The 23,085-nt window shown below is 29.8% G+C and overlaps 1 protein-coding gene across 3 annotated transcripts in view; it reads right to left on the bottom strand.

Moving 5' to 3' along the window:
* Window positions 1-21,962, bottom strand: part of LOC107453636 (proton-coupled folate transporter) — a 37,692-nt gene extending 15,730 nt beyond the window's left edge. For 2 of the 3 annotated variants that reach the window (XR_015432313.1, XM_087158563.1), the window contains exons 1-3: window positions 21,754-21,962; window positions 5,382-5,673; window positions 2,868-3,081 (exon numbers count right to left, since the gene is read on the bottom strand). Coding sequence is in view for 2 of the 3 variants with exons in the window: in XM_087158563.1 (XP_087014689.1) it covers window positions 2,868-3,081; window positions 5,382-5,673 (506 nt within the window). In the remaining variant the exon portion in view is untranslated. The remainder of the gene's footprint in view (window positions 1-2,867; window positions 3,082-5,381; window positions 5,674-21,753) is intronic. The other variant, XM_087158564.1, reaches the window with a different exon arrangement.
* Between the last annotated feature and the right edge of the window lie 1,123 nt (window positions 21,963-23,085).

The following is a 23,085-nucleotide window of genomic DNA, read 5'->3' as shown; positions in this document are numbered from 1 at the left end:
GAAACATTTTTTTCTTCATATTATTATAAAAGTTTGAAAAGGTTTTTTTTTTATGACAGAAATGAAATTTTACACGCAATAACTACTGTATTTATAATTTTTACATACACATAAAGTAACGGGTCATACTCAATGAGAGCAAATGAAACAAGAAGTTAAATATAAAAACACAACACTATGACATTTTACATCCCGAAACCCGCATTTTCCCTCCCTCGACTGAAGTCGGTGGAAGACCTCTCATGCCATCTATTAAGAAAATAGTCCATTAAGAAGTAGAAACGAACTCAGCTTCACACGTTCTCCAGCCCGAAGTCATCACAAAGACGTTGCCCGAACTGGATTCGGCAGTCTCTTAGTGTTAGAAGTTTTACTAATAACATACTTTGAGTTAAAACTTTATACATGTTATATAGAATATCTCATTTTAATATTGATTCACCGCTGAAGAAAGATTCCATTATTTTGAGAAATTGCGTCATAAAAAGTCCGATGAAAAGATTGTTTTCTGAAGTGTTCTTGGAAATACCATTCTGTAAGAAAATTTGAAACATTTCCTGAAACTTATCGGACGTCGTCTGTTAAGTAGGGCAATAATGCTGACCTTTTCATCTAAGAAACTTCTTCTTGTGATATATAAATATTTTTAGGGTCATTGAGATTCTATCATGAAAATTTTTAAAAAATGGCAAAAATTTGCTCATTACAGATTCCGACCCAACCGCTGAAACAAGTCGATGCCGAATTGACTGATCCTTAATTTTGTTACAAATTAAATTTTGCTGTAAATCAAAAGCAAAGACAAAATTCGGCATTTGGCTCTCAAAACTTTAGCTCACTGTAGAAACTCGTGCCCAAAGTGAAATGAAATCATTTCTGGAAATGAGTTCCTCTTTTATCAAAATTTGATTCAGCTGCAGTGATGAGACACGCACTCTTAAGATTATATGTAAAATCTTCATTATCAGAGGTGATACTGTCTTTATGAGACCGTTCGTGCATCAGTGGGTTAACATTGTAAGGCAAAATAAAAAGTGTATAGAAAAATCTCCTGAATAAAAACCCATTATGCGCATATAAAAGTATTGCCTATAAACTCGTGCAAATTATGTCATTATTAAAAGAACTTCAGTGGGTCTAATTATTATATACTAGGAGGCTCTGCCCCCTGCTCGCTAACGCTCGCCAACCCCCGAGAATTGCTACGCAATCCTATGTGGTTCACGCCGTGAACCATGGCTCGCTGCGCTCGCTCGCCAATGAACACAATGTTCTAGCACAAAGACATAATATATTATCATCAAAGACATAGTATTTTATCATCAAAGACACAGTATTGTACTTATGTAGATGAATTCTACCAATGTTCTTATTGGCTTTTAAAAAAGTATATTAGCTATTTAGATTGTACATGGTGAAAAAATCAAAACATTTGTTAAATAAGAAACATATTAGCAAAATAAATTATCAAATATTGCTTCACTAATATTCTGCATTTTAAAGCGTGAAAATTCAATGCATAAATAAACGCGAAATATAAAAAAAATTCAATGCATTCAATACAAACACTTAAACGTTTTTTAGACGTTTAGGTAGCTCCCAGTAGAAAAATATCAATTCAACAGCGGCCTTTTAAAGCATTCTCACTTCAATTAATTAATTAATTCCTAATTGAGTTTAAATTAAATAGTGTCATGTTTTTAGTGCATGAATCTGAATTGAACAACCTGATAATGCTCACTCTGGTTATTGTTATCTGGTTGCTCAGTACGTGCTCTTGCGCGCCGAATCCAATCAATTAAAATTGAAAACTGTTGCCAGCGCGAGAAAAGAAATATCATCGGTTTTATTGATACATACATACGTACGTATTAGCGTTTTATATAATACTAGTGGGCTGCGCCCCCTTCTCGCTAACGCTCGCCAACCCCCGAAAATTGCTACGCAATCTTATATGGTTTGCTTCGCAAACTAAGCTCGCTTCGCTCGCTACTAACTTAGGTACATTACAAATGTACAAAATTCTAAGAATTCAGAACAATTATTCAAATCCATATAACAACTTTTTTTTTAAAAAAAACATTACATCTTTTCAGTAAATACTACGTCATTAAAATTAATTTGAATTCAAATAAATGACGTGTAATTCGTTAAACCTATTAGAAATGTGCTATAGTATAAAATCTTAAGATAAAATTTCTAAAACTGATATCTCTTTAAAAAGGTTAAAATTTTGGCTATAATTAAGTCTATTAAAAATTGAAATAAGTGAATTGCAGTGGAAAAACCAGCATAAACAAATAAATTCTAGTAAAACAAATAAATTCGACTACTCTTTTCTGCCTAGCTTATGCTCTCTCTGGTTATTTCAGTTTCCGTTTTTAAAAGCGCTATATGTTGAGCCATCTGAGCTAGATTTGGCATGTGACATTTTTAGCGGCAATGATTGGTCAATTTTCTAGTGTTGCCATTCGGGGAGTTGTAATGAGGCCTTTTTTTATCGCCGTGTAAGAGAAATATATATATAGATAGATACTTTTATAATTATTATTATGTATATTTTTTTTATTATTATATCTCATAATATCTAATTATTATAATACCTGATGTAACAAATATTCCATATTCATATCGTCCAATGTATCGAATTTATATTATATATAACCTAATTTAACCCATTGAGGCTCGAACAAAAATAAGTTCGTAAAAACGATAAAGCTGTATATAGTATCACCTGTATGATTAAGATTTTACGTAGAGTACGTCTAATAATTTAGGCAGGGGACTGTATGCGTGAAATACAAACTTTTATTTACTTCATCATTTAACATAATAGTTGAAAGTTAATATAGCTCGAAAAGATAAACCTTTCGTCTGTGACATCTGAGAGGTAGCTGTAAGTGGATGAGATGATGATGATGAATCCTCCGCAACATCCGGAGAGGGATGCACTTGCCAGGTACCAGGAGGGAGGGGCATTCGGTACCGATGTTATCACCGTCTGCAAGAAACTGTCCAAGAATACACCCGCACTCGCTATCAGTATGGGATACTTTCGACTGTACCGATCACTCCACGGACCTGTCAACAAAATTATTAAATGCATTCAGAGGGAGGTTTAACATGATGGAAACCCATATCATAATAAAATATCAATGCTTTTAAAGGTAACCCAAGTCAAAGATTTTGATGGTTTTCCATAACCATAATCTTGATTCAAAAATTTTGATCAAAGTTTTAATCAAACATTTTGATGATTTTTCCATTGCCATAACCAACATAATCTTGATGGTAACCATCAGTAATTCCCTCATGAACCATTATATTTTTTGATAGTAACCAACATAAGTAAACCAGTGTAGGAATTCGGACTGATTTAGGATGGTCCAACAGAAAAGAAAAAACCCCTGATTGCTTCGATGGTATGAGAACCAACAGGAATTTCAATTAAAAACCATCATGAATTGTGGGTTCGTGGGTATCTGTGCTGTTTCATAGCGTGGGGTTTTAGGAATAAGCACTCTTATATGTAACAATCACTATTTATTAATGATTTACAACATTTGAAATTTAAAATACGATGGAGATGCGTCTTAACGCAACACCAGCGGATGAAGAATTTAAACTGAAACTTAGAGAGGGAAAGTCAAGATTCGCATGCGTGATACGATAGTTCGCAAACATAGCCTCGAACGGCTAAATACACGACAGTATCAAACTTTTCTTCATGGTTAACCATCATAAAGTAGAATCATAGAATGCTTCAAGTTTGTTGGCATATCAGCATACATGGCAGTACTTTTACTTTCGTTACTTGTACCGCCGGTACAAGTAAAAAGTACATACTTTTACTTGTACTTCGTTACTTTTTAAATTTAGTATTTTTACTTGTACTTTCGTTACTTTTTTAGGGAAAAAGTAAAAGTATTCGTAGCGGAAATATCGAATGAAATCGTTACTTTTTTCTAAAACTCGGTAAGCTTTCTTAAAAAAAAAAAAAAGCTGTGGATGCAATATACAGGGTGTCTATAAAAGAACTCCGGGGTTTTAAAAATTCATATCTCACTAACTATAAAAGATAGCGAAATTTAGTCGATTTCTCTGAAAAGAGTAGCTCAAAAAGTTTTACTCATACCAATTGGGAATGTTTGTATCAACTGTTGGGGACGCTGCAGGTCGTTGACCTTGAAATGACGTCGCGAAATTTGAAATGATGGCTACTCCGCAACAAAAGGCTCAATGTGCTATTTGGCTCATAGAAACGAAGTCTTTAGTTACCGTACAAAGTGCAGAGAAAATTCGTGATGTTCAACATCTCAGGGAACGAATAGTCAATTGTGTGGCAACCGTCCCCCCAGACATGCTCGCCAGGACATGGGAAGAGGTAGAATACCGTTTAGACGTCTGTCGTGCCACTAACGGGGCGGGGCTCATATAGAACTTTACTAAGTGTAAAAAAAAACTTGAAAATGTAAGCTTTTCAGTCATGTATAAAACATGTATGTATGTTTTTTATTTCATTAAAATATTTTGCCTCAAAACCCCGGAGTTCTTTTATAGACACCCTGTATATGCATTTACAGCTAACTTCGTGTTTAAATACCTTCTGTTTCAACTTATACTACACATTCAATTATTTTTTACTAGCTCAAAGATCACAAAGCTATCTGAAACCCTGTGTTTGCTTTGTTTATGTTTGTGTTTTTAAAACGCGTTTCTAAAGAGTAAAATCAATTTTAAATCAATGGTAATTTAAATAAATAAAAATAATAAACTAAAAATTAAAGTCAATAGATAAAATTTCTTTTCCGTGCAAATCCATAAAAAGTTTGATATTAAAATTATATTATAATATTCTTCCGAATTTAAAAATAAATTGATATCCATAACTTTCAAAATTAAAAATAATTAAATAAATAACTACAAATTTGCAAAAACATTAAAGAAAATAAGAATATTATTCAATAAAATTTTAGGTTACTTTGAATTTTCGATTTCCTAGAAATGTACTTTTAAATCGTTACTTTTTTTGTTTAGTACTTGCACTTTTTACTCGTTACTTTTTAAAATAAGAACTTTTTACTTTTATAAAAATACTTGTACTTTTACTCGTTACTTTTTAAGAGTAACGTTGCCATCCATGCATATCAGAAACCATGAATGGTAAATGTTGGATGATGGTAACCATCAAATGATGTTGAATCTCTCTGAAATCAACATAAACTATTAAAATGTTTTGTAGGGAATTTTGAGAGATTCAAATTCAGATCGATTTCAGTAGAAGGTTTGAGATTCCGATGATCTATGTTAAGTTTTTGATGCTGCCTCTCTAATCGGTTGAATGTTAGAACACATTCGATGAGAGTGAAAAGGTGACTCACCTAAGAAAGTGGCCATCACCAGAGCGGGTATTGTGGAGATCATGACAAAAGCGTTGTAATAATTGTTGCCCAGAGTGACAGCATTTATCTGTTCGTAGTCGTTGTCCACGCTGTCCAGATTGTCACAGATGTGGTTCGAGTAGTTGAGGGAGATACGGCATGCCCTGTCGTGGAACAAACTTTGAATGGTGACGATTCGAACGTTGTAACCGAACATGATGAAGAACAGGAAAGGTTCCACGGTTGTCTTTTTCAGGCCTTCAGCCACCCTTACTCTTATGGGCACACTCATCTGAAATATACACCCTATCTCAGTTTATTTTTCTAATGTTGCAGGTAAAAACAATTAATGTATTAAAAGAGTCAATTCCTACTTAGGTCAGCAAAGAAATTTTTTATTAAATAATCTCTTATAAATCACTGATGTTATCTGTGAAATCACTTAATAGTAAAACAATTCCGTTTTTCGCTCATCTATGAATGAATTTATAGTTGAAAAAACTGTGTTACCAACAAGTGTCATACGCTACTACAAGTTTTTGAGTGGTTGAATAAAAATTATTTTTTGAACGGTTGAACAAAATGTAGTGTGAACGAATTGAAAGAAAAAAAATTGCTTGACACTTTTGATTTTGCACAATTATTTAACAGAAGATCGAACCGTTTATTGCGGGTCAACATAAATAACTGGGAAGAAAAGTAATAAAAAAGTGAAAATAATGAAGTTCGCAAAAATCATTAAAAACTTTAATGAAAGAAAAATATTTACAGTGCGAAAAATAATAAACGGACCGATCGGAATAACTTTTGATTTAATGATCCGATCTCAATGTTCTAAAATTCACTCTTAAGGGTTGAAGGGGGGTGACTTCAAATATGTTAGTTTATGAGTGCGGACGATATTTCAAGTTAACGTAATCAAATACAAATTCCGACCTCCCACACTCTGGGGGGGGGGCAATGTGAGAAATAGGATCCCTATAGTAGGTCCGAAGCCTTTAATGAATCTCGAGAACTTTTTAAGTGAATTGAACACAATTATTATGCTAGATGATATACTCGAAATTTTTTTCACTGTTTCCATTCAATGCATAAAAAAATAAAAAAATAATTTTTAATAATTATTATTTAAAATTTTCTATTCGACACTAGAAAGACTAAAACTTAGTGCATACCAATATTGCCCAAAAACAGTCAAAATGATTGCATTGTGAAAGAATAACTAATGTGTAAAGAAATTTGTTTCATTCATTTTTAATATTTCTTATATTATTTACAGTTATATAACAAGTTATTAGTAAATAATAACAATAAAAAAATTTACTTCACTTTAAAAAAAAAAATGACGCATTATTATTTGTGCATTTTTTGTTAATAAAAAAGCAGTTAAAATGACTTCTTTGGGCAATTCTAGAGTTTATAGTAATTGAAAAAGTATACAAATAATTACATTATTTTAGAGAACGTCATTTTAAGTAACAAAACGTAACATTTGAGTTCTAACAGAGAATTAGCCGAGATGTTCAGAGTGTTCCGTTTTTTATTCTGCGTCATGTATGCTGTCAAATAATTCTTAGAATATTTCATGTAGGGTGGTCATCATTTTAAAATTATTCTAAAATAACTTTTTCTTTGCTTTTAAGATGCTTTCTTTTCAATCTCTATTCTTATTTTAGGGTCCATCACTTTAAAATAAAAAAACAGCATTTTTTTAAGAATTAAAATTTATATTTGGGAAGCATCTTTAAACCTTTTCCCAAAACAAGTCAGTCAAACACTTTTACCCTGAAATGTGAGCGATGATATTTATTATTTTATCCTATTATTTTACAGAATAGTAATAATAATAAATTAAACAAGCAAAAGTCACTTTTATTGTTCTATTTATAAAACAAGATCGACAGTGTCATATTAATTCCCCTCATTGCTTCCTTCTTTCATCATTTGATTTGAATGCGTTCCTCCACTCATTCCTTTACTTTTTAAAGAGAAAAAAAAGAATGTCTTTCAAAGAAAAAGAATAAAATTTTATAACAGTATGTGTAATAGGATAGACAAAATACTTTTAATTATGCATACAAGAAACAGAATGCGTTTTTCTAAAACTGATAATCAAGGTGGGGCCAGTAGATACACCCATACTTTTTAAACAGTTAAAGTTTATGACGTCATGACACAATAAGAAAGGAAATTTTTTTTCATTGTTTCCAAATTTAGTCAGGATATTATTCTGGAGTGAGTTCAGACCGTTTTTTTCCATTGTTTAACGCACTCTCTTATCTGATCAAAATGATCCCTTTACGGACACGTATTGGGATCTAGAGATTTTTTTTTTTTTTACTGATTCTAAGGAAATAAAATCAACTGTTAATAATAAATTGAAATAATGGCATAGAATAATATTACGACAATCAAGTATTAACGGTTAGTAATAATACTAAAATGGAGTTCACTCGTATCAACTGAAATAACTCAAGTTTATTATTATTAAACCAGCCATTGACTATTAGGCTTCTAGCTCTCCAGTATTTCTTAACAATACAAGCAAACTCTTTTATTGATTGGATCGTTTTAACTCGAACTTGAGTAATCATTTTTGATAGATCATTCGAGTGCATGGTTTTAATTCAAATTTGAGTGATATTAAATATTTATAATTTTCTATTTGCATCCTTTGTATGCATTTATTTGATTTCTACTAGAGTTATTTTCTATAATTTTTTACATATTTTACATGAATGTCATTTAAATCCCATTTGAGTTAAATAATTCTTCTCAGACTATTCATTGAATCTTTTAATGCCTATCTAAAATAAAATTAGAAGGAAAATGTTTCTAGCACGCGTAACAGAAATAATTCATCAGCATTTATTTCTTTTAAATTTTATAGTTTGGTAATAAACACGTTTCTTTTTTATTTTTTAAGTTTCAAAACTCAACTGTGAGAGTCAAGAAGAAAAGTAATCTCATCTGTATTTAACCATCAATATACAAAATATAACTGCAAGATAATACTTTTCAGAGTTTGAAAGCTTTGTGTCAGCACAATGTTTCAGGGATCTTTAACATTTTGTAATGAAACAAATATTTTACTTTTTTTATTTACAGTTTTGTAGATGACTTTTCATTTCATATTGGTGTACAAATAGTAATTAAAAAGACTTCATTGGTACGTTTAATCGTACTAAACTATCTCCATCTTAGTTCCTGGATTTGATAATTCTTCTACATTCTCCCTTTATTTGGATCTAAACTTTTCTAGTTATTACTTTATTTATAAATGCTAATATATACTTATAAAACAAACGTTTACATATTGGACATAATCACGAGCATAAAGTCTTTTTAATTTTTTATTCAATTCCTATTCTCCCTATATATATTTATATATCGATCAAATTTTGAACCGTTCATAAAATATTTTTCATTCAAGTTGAAATGCATTTATTTTAAACTAGTAGTGTATGGCACTGGATGTTAATACAGTTTTTACAATTCTTTCATTAAACTAAATTCATTTAATTTTAGTGTTACAGGGGAGAAAAAAATAGTAATAAAAAATAAAAGTTTTCTTTGCTGGTAGGAATTGACTTATATTAATTGTCTGTCTCCAAATATCCGCCACTCAAGCTCCATTTAACGCAAGTGTTTCACTCAAGCATACTCAATTTGAGTTTTAAAAAAAAAATTTCACTCTTTTTTAAGTAGGGGAATTAAATCGTTCATTTAAGAGAGTGTATATATATGTTTGCAATGTTGTCTTGAGTCACGTGAAGAAGGCAGGCGGAAACGATGCATGACATAACAAGAGAGCCATTGTCCCCATCTTATTGTCTTGGAGGGGGGTATCATTCAATGCTTTTCCTTTCCCCCCTTTTTTTATTGATCAAACTGTATCATTATTGTCACATTATTCCTCTCTCTATGTTATTTGAATCTATTTTTGACAGCCTTCTTTCTTATTTTCAGGTTTATTATGCTTGACATCTCATAAAAATGTTTTTTTATTTTATTTACTTATTCAATTCCTACTTAACATTCTCCTCTCAAATATCTTTGCTCAAAGTTTCAATCTTTCATAAAATATTTTTTTATTCATCCACATTTTTTTCATCATTTTTTTATTCAAATACATTTTTTTGAAACTTGTAGTCTATGACTCTCGATGCTAAGACAGTTTTTTTTCTTCAAATATTAATTTATTAATTATATGTAATAAATTAATTTTAGTTTTATATGGGCTAGTTTTATATTGCAATTATTTGACAAAAAGTAAGAGAAATAAAATTTTTCTTCGTTGATCTAAGTAGGAATTTAATTAAATTTTTTTTATTTTTTACGTTACTTGCTTTCTATTTTTAGCCTTCATTTTATCATCCTAGAAAATATCTTCCATTGAGTCTCAATATTCTAATTAGAGTGATGAAATAAAATCGAGCTCGTGCAAACAGTGAGCGGTTGAAAATGCGAGCTATAAACTATTTTCTTGTTCAAATAGAGCTATAAGTTAGAAATTATTACTGATGTTATTTTTAAAATATGTGAGAAACGAAATCGCTTATTGTAAAATTTAAAACAACTAGGAGGCTTCGCCCCCTGCTCGCTGGTGCTCGTCAACCCCGGAACTGCTTTCGCAGTTCCTTTCGGAATGCTTCGCAATTCGATGCTCGCTTTGCTCGCTCATTGGATACGTTCTTAACGTCTAGCTTTTGTATACTTTTTTGAACACTGAAGTTCCGAAAACTTTTCACTGTAGAAAATTCTAAACCGGTGCATTTCAATATTAATTTGAAATTGCAAACAGTTCGCATATTTTTCTGAATCACACTATTCTACATTTCAGTTGTTGAGAAAAGTAACTGTTGTAAGTTTTGTTTTAAAGTCTTTCCCACCAGAGGGCTAGAACCATGTGTTGTAAAACAATATAAAATAGTACTGAACGCCGGATGTAAAGCATCGGCTACGATGAAGATAATTTTGTGAGAATTTTTTTGATAGTTCGGTGAGAATTCACCCAATTAGACATATGATGCTCACTACGTGCTCTTGCGCACCGAAGCCTATCAATTAAAACGTATTAGTGTTTTATATAATATAGATTAGCCATATGATGCTCACAACGAGCTCTTGCGCGCCGAAGCCTAACAGTTAAAAATGAAAACTGTTGCCAACGCGAGAAAAGAAATATCATCGGTTTTATTGATACATTACGTATTAGCGTTTTATATAATATAGATGATTAACGCTTAATCCATCAGAAAATTCTTTGCTCATCCCTATTTAATGAATGAATTATAACGGTTGAAAAAAAAACTGTATTCACATCATCCACTACAAGTTTCAAAAAAATGTATTTGAAGTTGAGATGGATGAATAAAAAGCAATTTACGAACGATTGAACATTTGAACAAGACAGAATGCGAGCAAATAGTAGGAATTGAATACAAATAACTATAATGAAGGTCGATAACTGCTTCTACACTAATGTTCGTTAAGTAGGGGAGAGTGGGGTCAATTGTAACAGGGTACGATTGTAACAGAGCAAAAATTTCGAGTGTTGGGTTCTAGATTTGGTTCCTAGGTGGTGCACAAGGTGTATTTAATAAATCTACATGTACACCCCTGCTGACAACCATTTTTATGTACTTTCGAAAGAGTTACATCGCAAAAGATATTTTCACGCTACGTAAGTACTTTTTTTGGTATTAGAATATTATATTGCAACAAAGTAATTTTGTTTAAACAAATAAAAATTATTAACCGAATATGTAAGTGGACACCTTAATTAACATTTTAATTAAAAAACAATTAGTTTTGTTAATTAACTAGCATTGTTTTTAACAAATGAAGTTGAAATGGCGTCTTGGGGACGATTGTAACACTAAGTAAAGGGACGATTGTAACAGCTGAAAATAAATAATCTTATGTTTACAAACCATTACTTAACTCTTCAAGAATCACCAATAGTTTCCTATATCATTTATGTTATGTTGCATGTGCATTTTTTTATTTGTCACCTTTCACAGCATAAATTAAAATTTTTAACCCCTTAAAGTTAAAAGTTTATCCCTTTAGGTCTCTGCTCATTATTATTTTTACTCCTAAAATTATTTACTACTATTATTACTTTACTACTTTACTACTATTATTTTGATCAATAAAAAATATATTACAATTATGATAATATGCATAATTAACTATGTTTTAGTTGAATTTATGAACTGTTACAATTGACCCCATAAGTGGGGACAATTGTAACAAGTGCACGACTGTAAATTGAGAAATTGTACGAATGTAAAATGAATGTGAAGTTGCACGAATGTAAAAAATTGTTAATAACTAATATAATAACATTTAAAATAAGGTATTTATTTTTTTTCTAGTAAAGGATAGTCTACTTTACTCGTCTGTCAATTAATACTAATAATATATTGGATTGTTTGTTAGTTGAAAATAGTTGAGTAAAAAATGTTATAATTGACCCCACTCTCCCCTACTTATTGATAACAGTTGATTAAAATTGTACAGAAAAAAATGGCAGACATCATTAGTGATCGTTAGTTAGTGATCGTTAGTGATTAGTGACACATAAAAATCTTAAAATAATCAAAGAATTTCCGGTGAGAAATAATGAAAGAATTCTCTGAAATTTTAAGTAAATAGAAACATATTTTAGATCTGAAAGTAATTTTTTCTGATGCTAAGAACTCCAACACTTCCGCTAGTTATTGATTTCTTTGAAACACAACGTCAAATACTCTTCAAATCTCTTAACAAAACCGGTTAAACATAATCCTTAGAAGCTCTGAATTTCAGCGTTTTTACAGTGAATTTTATACTGTGAACAATTTAATTTTGCTATTTTGTTTCATCACTTTTATGTTGATGAATTTGATTAATTTTTACAAACTCAAACAGTCTTCAGACCATTGATGAAACACGTTCGCTTAAAATGCAGTGCAGGTCTCACGCTTAGTTTAAAGAAATAATAATTGAATAACGTGAAGAAATTACCCATTAAGGAATTCCAAGAAATCCAAAAATTATGGATACTAAATTTGTTTTCTTCATATTTCTCAAGAAATATTTAGAGAATTATTTTAGAAGTGCTTTTGTCGTGGCAATTTCTCATCAATTAGTTTAGAGATTTGAGGGACGAGCGAATGTTTTTGAGCACACTCATGCCAAAAAATCTAGCAATAAACATATACCTCGTAACAATTATTTTGGTTATTATATTCAAGAGCTTATTTCACAAGCTTTCGTAAACATAGTTTCTTGAAGGATATAGATATTTTTATTAAAAAAAAATATTTTTTTATAACTGCCGAAATATTAAAAAAAAAAGTTAAATAATTTATTTGAATTAGCAATAAAAATATTATTTCAGAACTTGAAGGAAATTCGTTAAAAAGGGCAAGACATTTAGAGTAATCCTTGTGCATGTGCAAGAAACGTTTTTAAAAATTTTGTTGTTGTTGTTACTTTACCTCGCACTAGAGCTGCACAATGGGCTATTGGCGACGGTCTGGGAAACATCCCGGAGGATGATCCGAAGACATGCCATCACAATTTTGATCCTCTGCGGAAGGGATGGCACCCCCGCTTCGGTAGCCCGACGACCTGCGCGCGAAGTCGAGCACTTTACGGTAGCACAGTTTAACGAGGACCAATACCGCACACCCTCGGTCCCTACGCAGACTGATCCAAGTGGTCACCCACCCGCACACTGACCGTAGCCAGTGATGCTTGACTTCGGTGATCTGCTGGGAACCGTGTCTTAACGATCAGTCCACTGCGGGACTTAAAATTTTGTACTGAATTGCGGAAAATTTTGGACTGAATTATATTTGGTAACATATTAAAAGACTTCGATTCTTGAAAATGTTTCTAGTTCTTGTAAATTAGGAAAGAATGACGGGTATGGGTTTTACACAAATTATATTTTGTACTATTAACTAAAATGTATTAAAAACGGGAAGCAGAATAATAAATTACTAACTAATAATAAATAATTTATAATCTAAAGAAATATTAATTGACTAATAAATTAGTAACTAAAATTCATTATTAATCATATCCTCTATTAAAGTATTTTTTATTTCACTTGTTTTCTTTCTTTATACAATCACTCTTGGGTATTATCATTTGTTATTAAATTTTGTTATTTTGTTCCAATTGAAATTCATAGAAACCCTCTTATCTTTTAAAGCTTTCTTAGAAAAAGTTTAAAAGCTACTGAAAAAATTGCTAAAATTTTTTTTTATTTTCCAGATAATCGTAAGATATTTCTAGATTTCAAATCAGTCTTTTTTCGTTGTTTACCAAATACGATGCGGAACAAAATCCGGAAAACAATTTGAATGATTTCCGATCATGCGGAGTATAAAAGGATTACTTTAAATACTCATATTTTGCACCATTTTTAAAGATTTGTTTTCAAATTTTAAAATGATTTTTTTGTCACTTATTGAAAATTATTCTAAAACTTTTAATTTTAATGATAGCTCTGCAGTTATGGTAAACTGTCAGGTAATTTTTTTATAAGGATATCCGCATCACCGTAAATATTTAAGCTAGGCTTACTAAATTTTTTGCAATTATTGCATTTTATAACCAAAATTATTGATACACGTTGCAAGCTTATTGCTATATTGTTTAGCAAGGTGTGTGCAAAAAAATCTTTTGTGTTTGTAAATTCATGCCGGTTTCTTAAGCTTTTAAAAACGTTACATTTTATTGATATGTGTGATAAATCGCATGATCTAAACACTCCTGAAGTTAAAAACTAAGTTAAGACTTCAGGACCAGAAGTTAAAACTTCTCAAAGTATTTTTTGAAACATGAAAAAAAGAGCTAGTGCTTCCGAAATTTCGTCCAACACCTGAATTTCATTTTCAGATTCAGTAAGAAAATCACTTTTTTCTTGATTAAAAATTATTTTCAGTTTTCAAATTTTTGCTGGATCCACTTGCATACCTATTCTTATCTAATCTACACCAATATGTACACTATTGTCTGTAAGGAAATAGAATGTGACAATAAAAAGCTACTTCCGGATTGAAAATTAACTGGCCTGAATTCAAGATTGATATTTCATCTACACAAATTTCTTTGTCAAAAAACTCCACCTTAAATTCATGTCAAACATATTACAGGATTTTAAAATTAATATTTTAGACACTGTGCCTGATTATGAATTAAGACTAACAAAGATACACACTTTTATATAAAATGGGCTAAATGAAACTTTCAGACATACACAGAGCAGCTGTAATAATTCGTCTTTATACAATAAAGCGTGAAACGATGGGATTAAGAATGTAATATAAACTTTTCTTAAAAATGACAATTTAAATATCGTAAAATTACAACAACAAAAAACATTGTTTACAAAATTATTTTTGCTTTACAATGAAAAAATTAAACTCTTAATATTAAGTTTATTTTTAGATTTATTGATGATTTACCTATCGTTAATTTTCAAGATTATACAATTTAATTATATAATATTTACCCCCAGGAATTAATCTTGCTTCGTAATCATGATGATAATTCTTAATATAATTTTTTGGATTTGGGTATTATAAAACAAGAAAATATCTGCTTTGTTGATTTATACGATAAAAGAAATGATTTAAATTTTGATATAAATAAACTAATTGCTTGGAATTCTAATGTTTCTAATAACTTCTATTTAAATACCATTTCTAATCAAACGTATATAATTAAAAGAATACTAGGAGGCTCCGCCCCCTGCTCGCTAACACTCGCCAACCCCCGAGAAATGCTACGCAATCCTATGTGGTTCACGTCGTGAACCATGGCTCGCTGCGCTCGCTCGCCAATGAACACAATGTTCTAGCACAAAGACATAGTATATTATCATCAAAGACGTAGTATTTTATCATCAAAGACATAGTATTGTACTTATGTAGAAGAATTCTATCAATGTTCTTATTGGCTTTTAAAAAAGTATATTAGCTATTTAGATTGTACATGGTGAAAAAATCAAAACATTAGCTTTAGCAAAGTAAATTATCAAATATTGCAGTTACTCACCTAAATTCAACTAAATGTGTATAATAAATTAGTCAATACTAGAAATCCTGAAAGTTTTAGAAAAAAAATTTATTATTTAAAAATATGAACTTTAAACCCTAACTTTTCCTTGTGAGATAATAAACCTCAAAAAGTCTTTCATTTTCAAGAACACAAAAAATTTTTTTTATCGCCAAATGAAATATTTTTTGGTAATCAGCATTATTGAAATCAATTTCTATATTAATTAACATTTGTGATAAAGTACATAACATTTTAGAACAAAATAAGGATGTTTTACATACAATAAATTAAAATGCATGGCTGTTAGCATTACCGGAGAAATACCACGTGGAGGTCGCCATGCTGCATTTCTAATCGGGGAGTTTTGATTTTGGCAGTTCCCCTTGCCTACTGCCAATAGAAGTTTCAATTAAATTTTTTTCCAAAAAACATTTTTTTCTGCAAAGCTCTAAGAAATTAACACTAAGCATTTAGAGTTTCTTTGAAAACACAATTATAGATTTGGCATCTTGGAGCAATTACTGAAAGGCTGTCAAATGACTTAACTCTTGACAAGCCAACATAAAGTTGTCCATGACTAAAAACTTGTTTAGTCAATACTAAACTGATTTTCTCAAAAGTCTGACCTTGTGACTTATTTATAGTCATGGAGAAGGCCAGCCTAATTAATTTCTAATTGAGTTTAAAATAAATATTATCATGTTTTTAGGGCATGAATCTGAATTGAACAACCTGATAATGCTCACTCTGGTTATTGTTTCCGTTTTTAAAAGCGCTATATGTTGAGCCACCTCATGTGACATATACCATGTGACATTTTTCGCAGCAATCATTGGTCGGTTTTCTAACGTTGCCATTCGGGGAGTTGTAATGAGGCGTTTTTTTGGTGCCGTGTAAGAGAAATATATATATAGATGTTTGTCTATCCAAAAAGCAATAAGACAAACTTTTTCAAAATTTGATAAAAAAAACAATGGATACCCAACTAAGGTAATTAAATTCTATATAAAATCATTGAGTTAGTTGCATGTTATTATTAATACATTTAGTAAAAACGTGTTTGTTAATTTATATTTTTACTATGTGCAAATCCAATTCGAGCAAGTTCATGGCTAAAGATCTGTGCAGAACAGGCAAATCATGTTTCCATCTTTTTTTCAAAAATTGTATAGTTAAATATCAACCTTATTCATTAAATTATCCAGAAAAATCTTATTACTTTTCGCCAATCCTTGGTAACTAGCAAATGAAACTCGTTTATCTAAACAAACTCCGCTTCTGTATTTTGTAATGTGACTTTTTGAAAGATTCCGGTACATTCGTTCTCTCCCAGTCATATTTGTGACTTTGAGTAAAATAAGTGAACCCACCAGAAAATAATTCACACTTAGATAAAAAAAAGGGAACTCCATTGAAAATATTTTTACGTATAATGTAAAAACACCACATTAAAAAACTCATTATGGCTACTAGTTTCTTCTAGTTTCATATAATTCTGATCTAATACAATGAACGAAAAATAGGTAAACTTTGTGGGGTAAAATTATTCATCAGAATTTAATTTTTATAGGCTATTCAAACTATCAAAATCCATAAGTAACTTAAATATATATGCATATAAATTTTCTCTGATATAAACTTAGGCTTCAAAAATCATTGGTATCGTTAAAAAAATGCCCAATTCTGTGGAAATCCTATGATACAGTGGAATACATTTTACTTAATATTGGATATTTCTTTATTAATGCAACACCAGGAGATGAAATAGAATTTAAATAAAAATATTTATAATGGAAAAGCACTTAAAAATGTGCTTTTCGATTGCCAATGTGGTGGCTTATTTTTCACTTTCTTATCATTATTTTTGAGATTTTCCGAACATACAAATGAGTTCGACAGAGTTGATAAGAAGCCTTGACCTATCAGAATATTTTGAGGAGCAGCTTAGACAAAGAAAAACTCGTTCTCACAGATGCAGACCGGTTGATCGTTAAGTAGCCAGCGATACATTTCGGCGATTCTTATTATTAGAATAGTTCCTTCATTGTCTTTCTTCAAATAACAATCGAAGCCCCCAAATAACCTTTGCCCCGAGGAAGAAGAAAGTGTGCATGTAAAATAGTTTCGAAATGAGGAAAGAGAAATAACGGTCAAAAATAAAGAATGGTTTCTTGGGATTGTGAAAAATTCTTATTTAATGCAAATGGGATAGTCTTGATATTTTTTTCCAGGTTAAATAAGAAAGTAAAGAGAATTTCAGCAGTCATAGATACCTCTTATTCGTGATATCGTTATAGAACAATCGTTTCATAATATGTCCATTGGATACCTTCTACTATTTTTTAAATAAAAAAAAAAACACTTTTTTTACAGTCAGGTCAAAATTAGAAACTGGAAAGCCTTTTAGTATTAAGTTGTGAAACAAAAAACAGTAGCTATAAAATAGAGTATCATAAAATTTTTTAAACATATCAAAAAACTTTTAAAACTTTATTTCTAACCTTTTTTAATAAGAGACATAGTATAAATGCTGTTCGATACAATTCCATTGTTTTCGAAATGTTGAGTTTTACTTTTTTAGAAAAAAAGATAAGTTAAAAAAAATGTTTATAGGATTTCATAAAATAGTTGGTCTCATGGCTTTTGATTGCGATCAATATAATTGGAAAAATGGGAAAATATTCACTTTGAGATGAAACTTGGAATATCGTACTGTAAAAAAATTCTAGTCAAAATTCTGGTATAAAGTCTCGGTACCTTGGGTGCATCATCCTTTTGGCCGTAAAATCTATTTTTACCGTTTCATACTATCGTAACTACTATGACGTTACATCCGGTTTTGCAGTTAATTATTAATATAATTACCATTATGTATCATTTTACGTTAAATATTTATCGCAAAACCACTGAATCATTCTTATTAAATATTTCTGTAAAAATCACGGTTAATAAAAATTTTTGTTCCGTAACATGTTCTGGTAAAGATGGATTCCACGGTAAAAAGTACTGGTGCTCCGGTACTTTTTATCGTATTTTGATCCGGAACTTTTAACAGTGAAGAAGTAAACATTACAGGCGTTTGCCATTTAAGATGACCCACTAAGAAAAACAAATTTAAATATTTTAGCACACTTGAATATACTGCTATATACTGCTTTAATCCTCAGAATCACGCCAATTCCTTTTATTTTTTAAAACATTTTTTTTTCTCTTCTGTTTATTGATTTTAGGATTGTAATTTATGGATTATTTATAAAAAAGTGTTATGTTATTTACTATGTTTTTTATTATTAAATAATGCTTGACATTTAAATGATAGATTTTTTAAGAACTTTTTTAATAAATATTTTTTTTCTTTTTTCAAATAGTATATACGTATAATATACTAATATATAACTATACAAAAAAATTCTTTCATTTATTATATTTTTTTAGCTACTATATAATATTTGACATTTTTTAAAATAAATAGTTGTCAAAATATACTTTTTTAGCTATGTTTTTAGTTCTTAAATATTTGAATGTTTTGAATGTTCTTTAAATTTTAGAATTATTCTACCGAAATATTTGATCTAAAAAAAGATAACAGTGGTGATTACAGTTTTTTTTTTCATTTATTAGTTTTTTTAAAAAATTATATTGCGATAAATTGACATAAAATTTTTATAATTTCATTATGTTCTTATCAGTGTCGTTACAATTTATTTAACTACATATTATTAAATTCAGGACTTTTAACCACATAACTGCAAAAACTGTATTTTAAAGAATTGCATTCATTTCAATGACTTCTTGTGCAATTAACACCGCGTGTTAAATGATGTTGATAACTGAAGTTGGATTTTAAAATCCAAATTTATTTATTTAGTTTTTTAAAAATAATTTTACGCTGTTATCTTACGAAGTATGATCTCATATTTATCACAGCTGCTTTTTTTTTAAATGAGACAAATAAATTTATATCGTGAAAAGTAGAAAAAATGCAATGGACATTAATGCAAGTTAATGTCCATTGCATTTTAATTGCAAGGAAAATGAGAGTAGTATTTTATAAGCTTATTTTTCGCTAATAAAATGCTACTATCATTTTCCTTGAATAAATTTACAACAATATGTCGTGTAAAACGATAATATAATTTTTTAAAAATGTGTCCTATGAAATCAGACACAAAGATGTGATAAACTGAGAATCGCTTCGTGATAGGACATTTTTTTAGTGACCATTGGAGATCAACTCATTGTATTATCCTAAGTCTTTTCTGTTGTTGCGCTTATAACTAAATAACTTCTTGGATGAGTGGTTTTCTTTTTTACTTTAAAAGACCGCAGCTCAAATAAATGACTTTCATATAATTAATAAATAAATATGCAAAAAAGATGGTTTTAACCCTTTCTAAGGTACAGACCTCCCATTGTAAAATATTTAACCATTTGGTTTTTCGTTTGTTCCGTTTTGATGCAACACTTTTGAAGGAAATGCTCATTTTAAGAAAAATATTTTAAGCGCTATAATATGAACCTATTAATAAAATTTGTTTTATAAACAATAAAAGTCAGCAACTTGCTTGTGTAAAGACCTAATGAACCGTGATAAATTGCCAAAGAATGGCTTTAAATTAATTTTATCTGGCTAAATGAGGTTTTTTTTTTCTTCTATCAATTTACATTGATGAAATGGCCCGTTAACATTTTATCTAACCCGTTATTTACAAGTTAACCCGTTATTTACAAGTCTGAATTTTCTTTTTCAGAGATGCAACCAATCACAAAATAGTTAGAATTTCATTCTTCAGTTTTTCAACATCTCAACTTATTTCGTATTGATATATTGATTAATCTGATTATTTGTTTTCTAAAACGTTAATTCGTAAGTTTAATCTGGTTTTAAATCTTAATTCGATTTGTTTATTTACAAGTAATGCCTAAAAATATTTTTTTAAAAATTACCCTGTTCTTAACAATATTGCTTATTGAAAAATATTATAGTGTTAGCATATATATATATATATATATATATATATATATATATATATATATATATATATATATATATATATATATATATATATATATATATATATATATATATATATATATATATATATATATATATATATATATATATATATATATATATATATATATATATATATATATATATATATACATATATATTGAATTAAATGTGTTAAAAATATATTCATTTCTTTGGGACAAAGTCTGTATTATTGAGATTATCATTTTTTTTAAACAAGTTTCATATTAAGATTATATCTGCACATTGATGTTAATTTCTCACAATTTTGGCTCATTTAGAGAACAAATAGGACATAGAAGGAACTGTAGTCAACGAAAAAAAGTGACATTGATATTGACACACTGCTTATTCTGCATTTAAGAAAATTAATTCTTTTCGATGATAACAGTTAATATTCAGTTTAATATTGAAATATATGAAATCAAAGCATTCTTGGTTTTGCGAAGCAATTCTCCGGGGGTTGGCGAGCGTCAGCGAGCAGGGGGCGGAGCCCTCTAGTTTACTAAAATCTTCTTTGTTAATGTACAATTTGCAAATCCAATTCAGGCAAATCCGTGGCTAAAAATTTATGCAAAACGGACAGTTTTTTCCTTCTCTCTTTTTTTAAAAATTATATAATTAAATATTAACTTTATTCATTATAAACTTCTTTAAATTATAATATTATTCCCTTACGCACACAAATTTTCGGACCAGTCCTTAGTAACTGACACACTCTTCAGTACTGCATTAAAAACGCGCCATAAAACAAAATCATTCTAATTACGCTTTTAACTCCGCTTCTGTTTTCACATTTTGTAATCTGACAATCTTATTACGAAAATATTTTAAATCCTTTGATGTAAGATTCCGATACATGTAAGTTCATTCGAAATCGCTATTCGCCTTATAGATTTCGTTCTGACACCACAGAAATACCCGAGCTTCACTCCCAGGATAAAGTGAACAGAACTTTGAGTAAAATAAGTGAAGCTAATGAACACTCATCAGTTAAACCCACCAAAAAAAAAAAATCATACTTTAAATGTGCAGTAGATATAAAAAGGGAACCCCTTCATCAATGCAGTCATCCTGCTTCATTGAAAATATTTTTACATGTAATGTAAATACACCACATTAAAAAAACTCATTATGGGTACTCCATCATCTTCTAGTTTCATATAATTCTGATCTAATACAATGAACAATACGAAACATGTAATAGGTAGGGTGTGTTTTATATAAAGAGTTATTTAAGATTTTAATAAACAATCATCAGAATGAATTTACCTGATTGAGTTGATTTTGTGATTCTTATGAAAGTAAAGCATCCTCACTGATCCAAAATTTCACTCTCAGAACATAAACCTGAAAGGGTACTTCCAGCATCCAAAGGTTCAACAACAGCTCTGATGCTGCTTCGTCCGCGTACATTCATCTGAAAGAGTTCATCTGCTTCTCTTTTTTCTTCTTCTTTGCCTCCGGAGCAGGTAGCCATCGAAGAAAGTGGAAAAAATTCCAAAAAGAGCAGGGTGAAGGAGAGAGGGTAGTTATTATCATGCACCACATGATGTGCTATTATCGCCTGTTTACCCTCCGGCGTGACCGCTCTATTGGGAATGGCAGGCAGCATCGTTTTTTTCTTTTATTATTATTGTAATGATTGTTTTTTTTTTGTTGCTGTCATTGTTTCTTCTTTTCATTCTGACCACTTATCCATTCACCATTTTGTTGTCTTCCTTTCACAGCAACCGTCATCAGGACTGAAAACACATTATGTCCCTTCTCAGTTTTTTTTTTTTTTCATATTTAGAAATTTTTAAATAATTGACTTTTGAAAATAATTACCTTTTTTAAATACTTTGTTCACTGGAATTGGAATTAAATTATTATTATTATTTTGGTTAAAAGTATGAACATGTAAATGAAGGGAGGAAGGTGAAGGTTTATTGATTGAATGGGGCAATCAATCAATATATATGTATATTAATTCCTAGGATTCAGTGGAATACATATTACTTAATATTGTATATTTTTTTATGAATGATACACCTGCGGATGAAATAGAATTTAAATAAAAATATTTATAACGGATCGCACCTAAAAACTGTCATAATGTGCCTTTCCATGACCAATGAGGTGGCTTATTTTTCACTTTCTCATCAATATTTTTTAGATTTTCTCAACTCATATAAATTTTATTATTTGCGAATAAGTTTTATTTACTCATAAACTGCAAGTATCTAGAATTCAAAAAATAAGTTAAAAATAGGGAGGAAAAATTGAAAATAATAAAGATTAATGAAAAGAGAAGAATAAACATTATTAAAACGAAATACTTTTAAAAAATATTTTCAAAAAAAATTATAAATATATAGACTAAACAACCGGAAAACAAAAATAAATGAAAAGATAAAATCTCTTCATCAGCTCTCACGATTATATCCGCAACAAATTCCAGAATTTTTCCGACTTATAAAGCGTGCGGTGATAAAAGATGCAAAACTTGCCTTAATATTGAAAAAAACAACAGAAAAAAAAAACAACAACAGCATATAATTCACAATAACGATAGCTCCAAATCTGTTTCTAAATTAAAAATGTTACTTATATGCTAACCTG

This window comes from Parasteatoda tepidariorum, chromosome 3 (genome assembly GCF_982258835.1).
Source record: "Parasteatoda tepidariorum strain Cologne lab strain chromosome 3, Ptep-v5.0, whole genome shotgun sequence".
Classification (NCBI taxonomy): Eukaryota; Metazoa; Arthropoda; class Arachnida; order Araneae; family Theridiidae; genus Parasteatoda; species Parasteatoda tepidariorum.
This window is presented reverse-complemented; position numbering and strand designations above follow the sequence as displayed.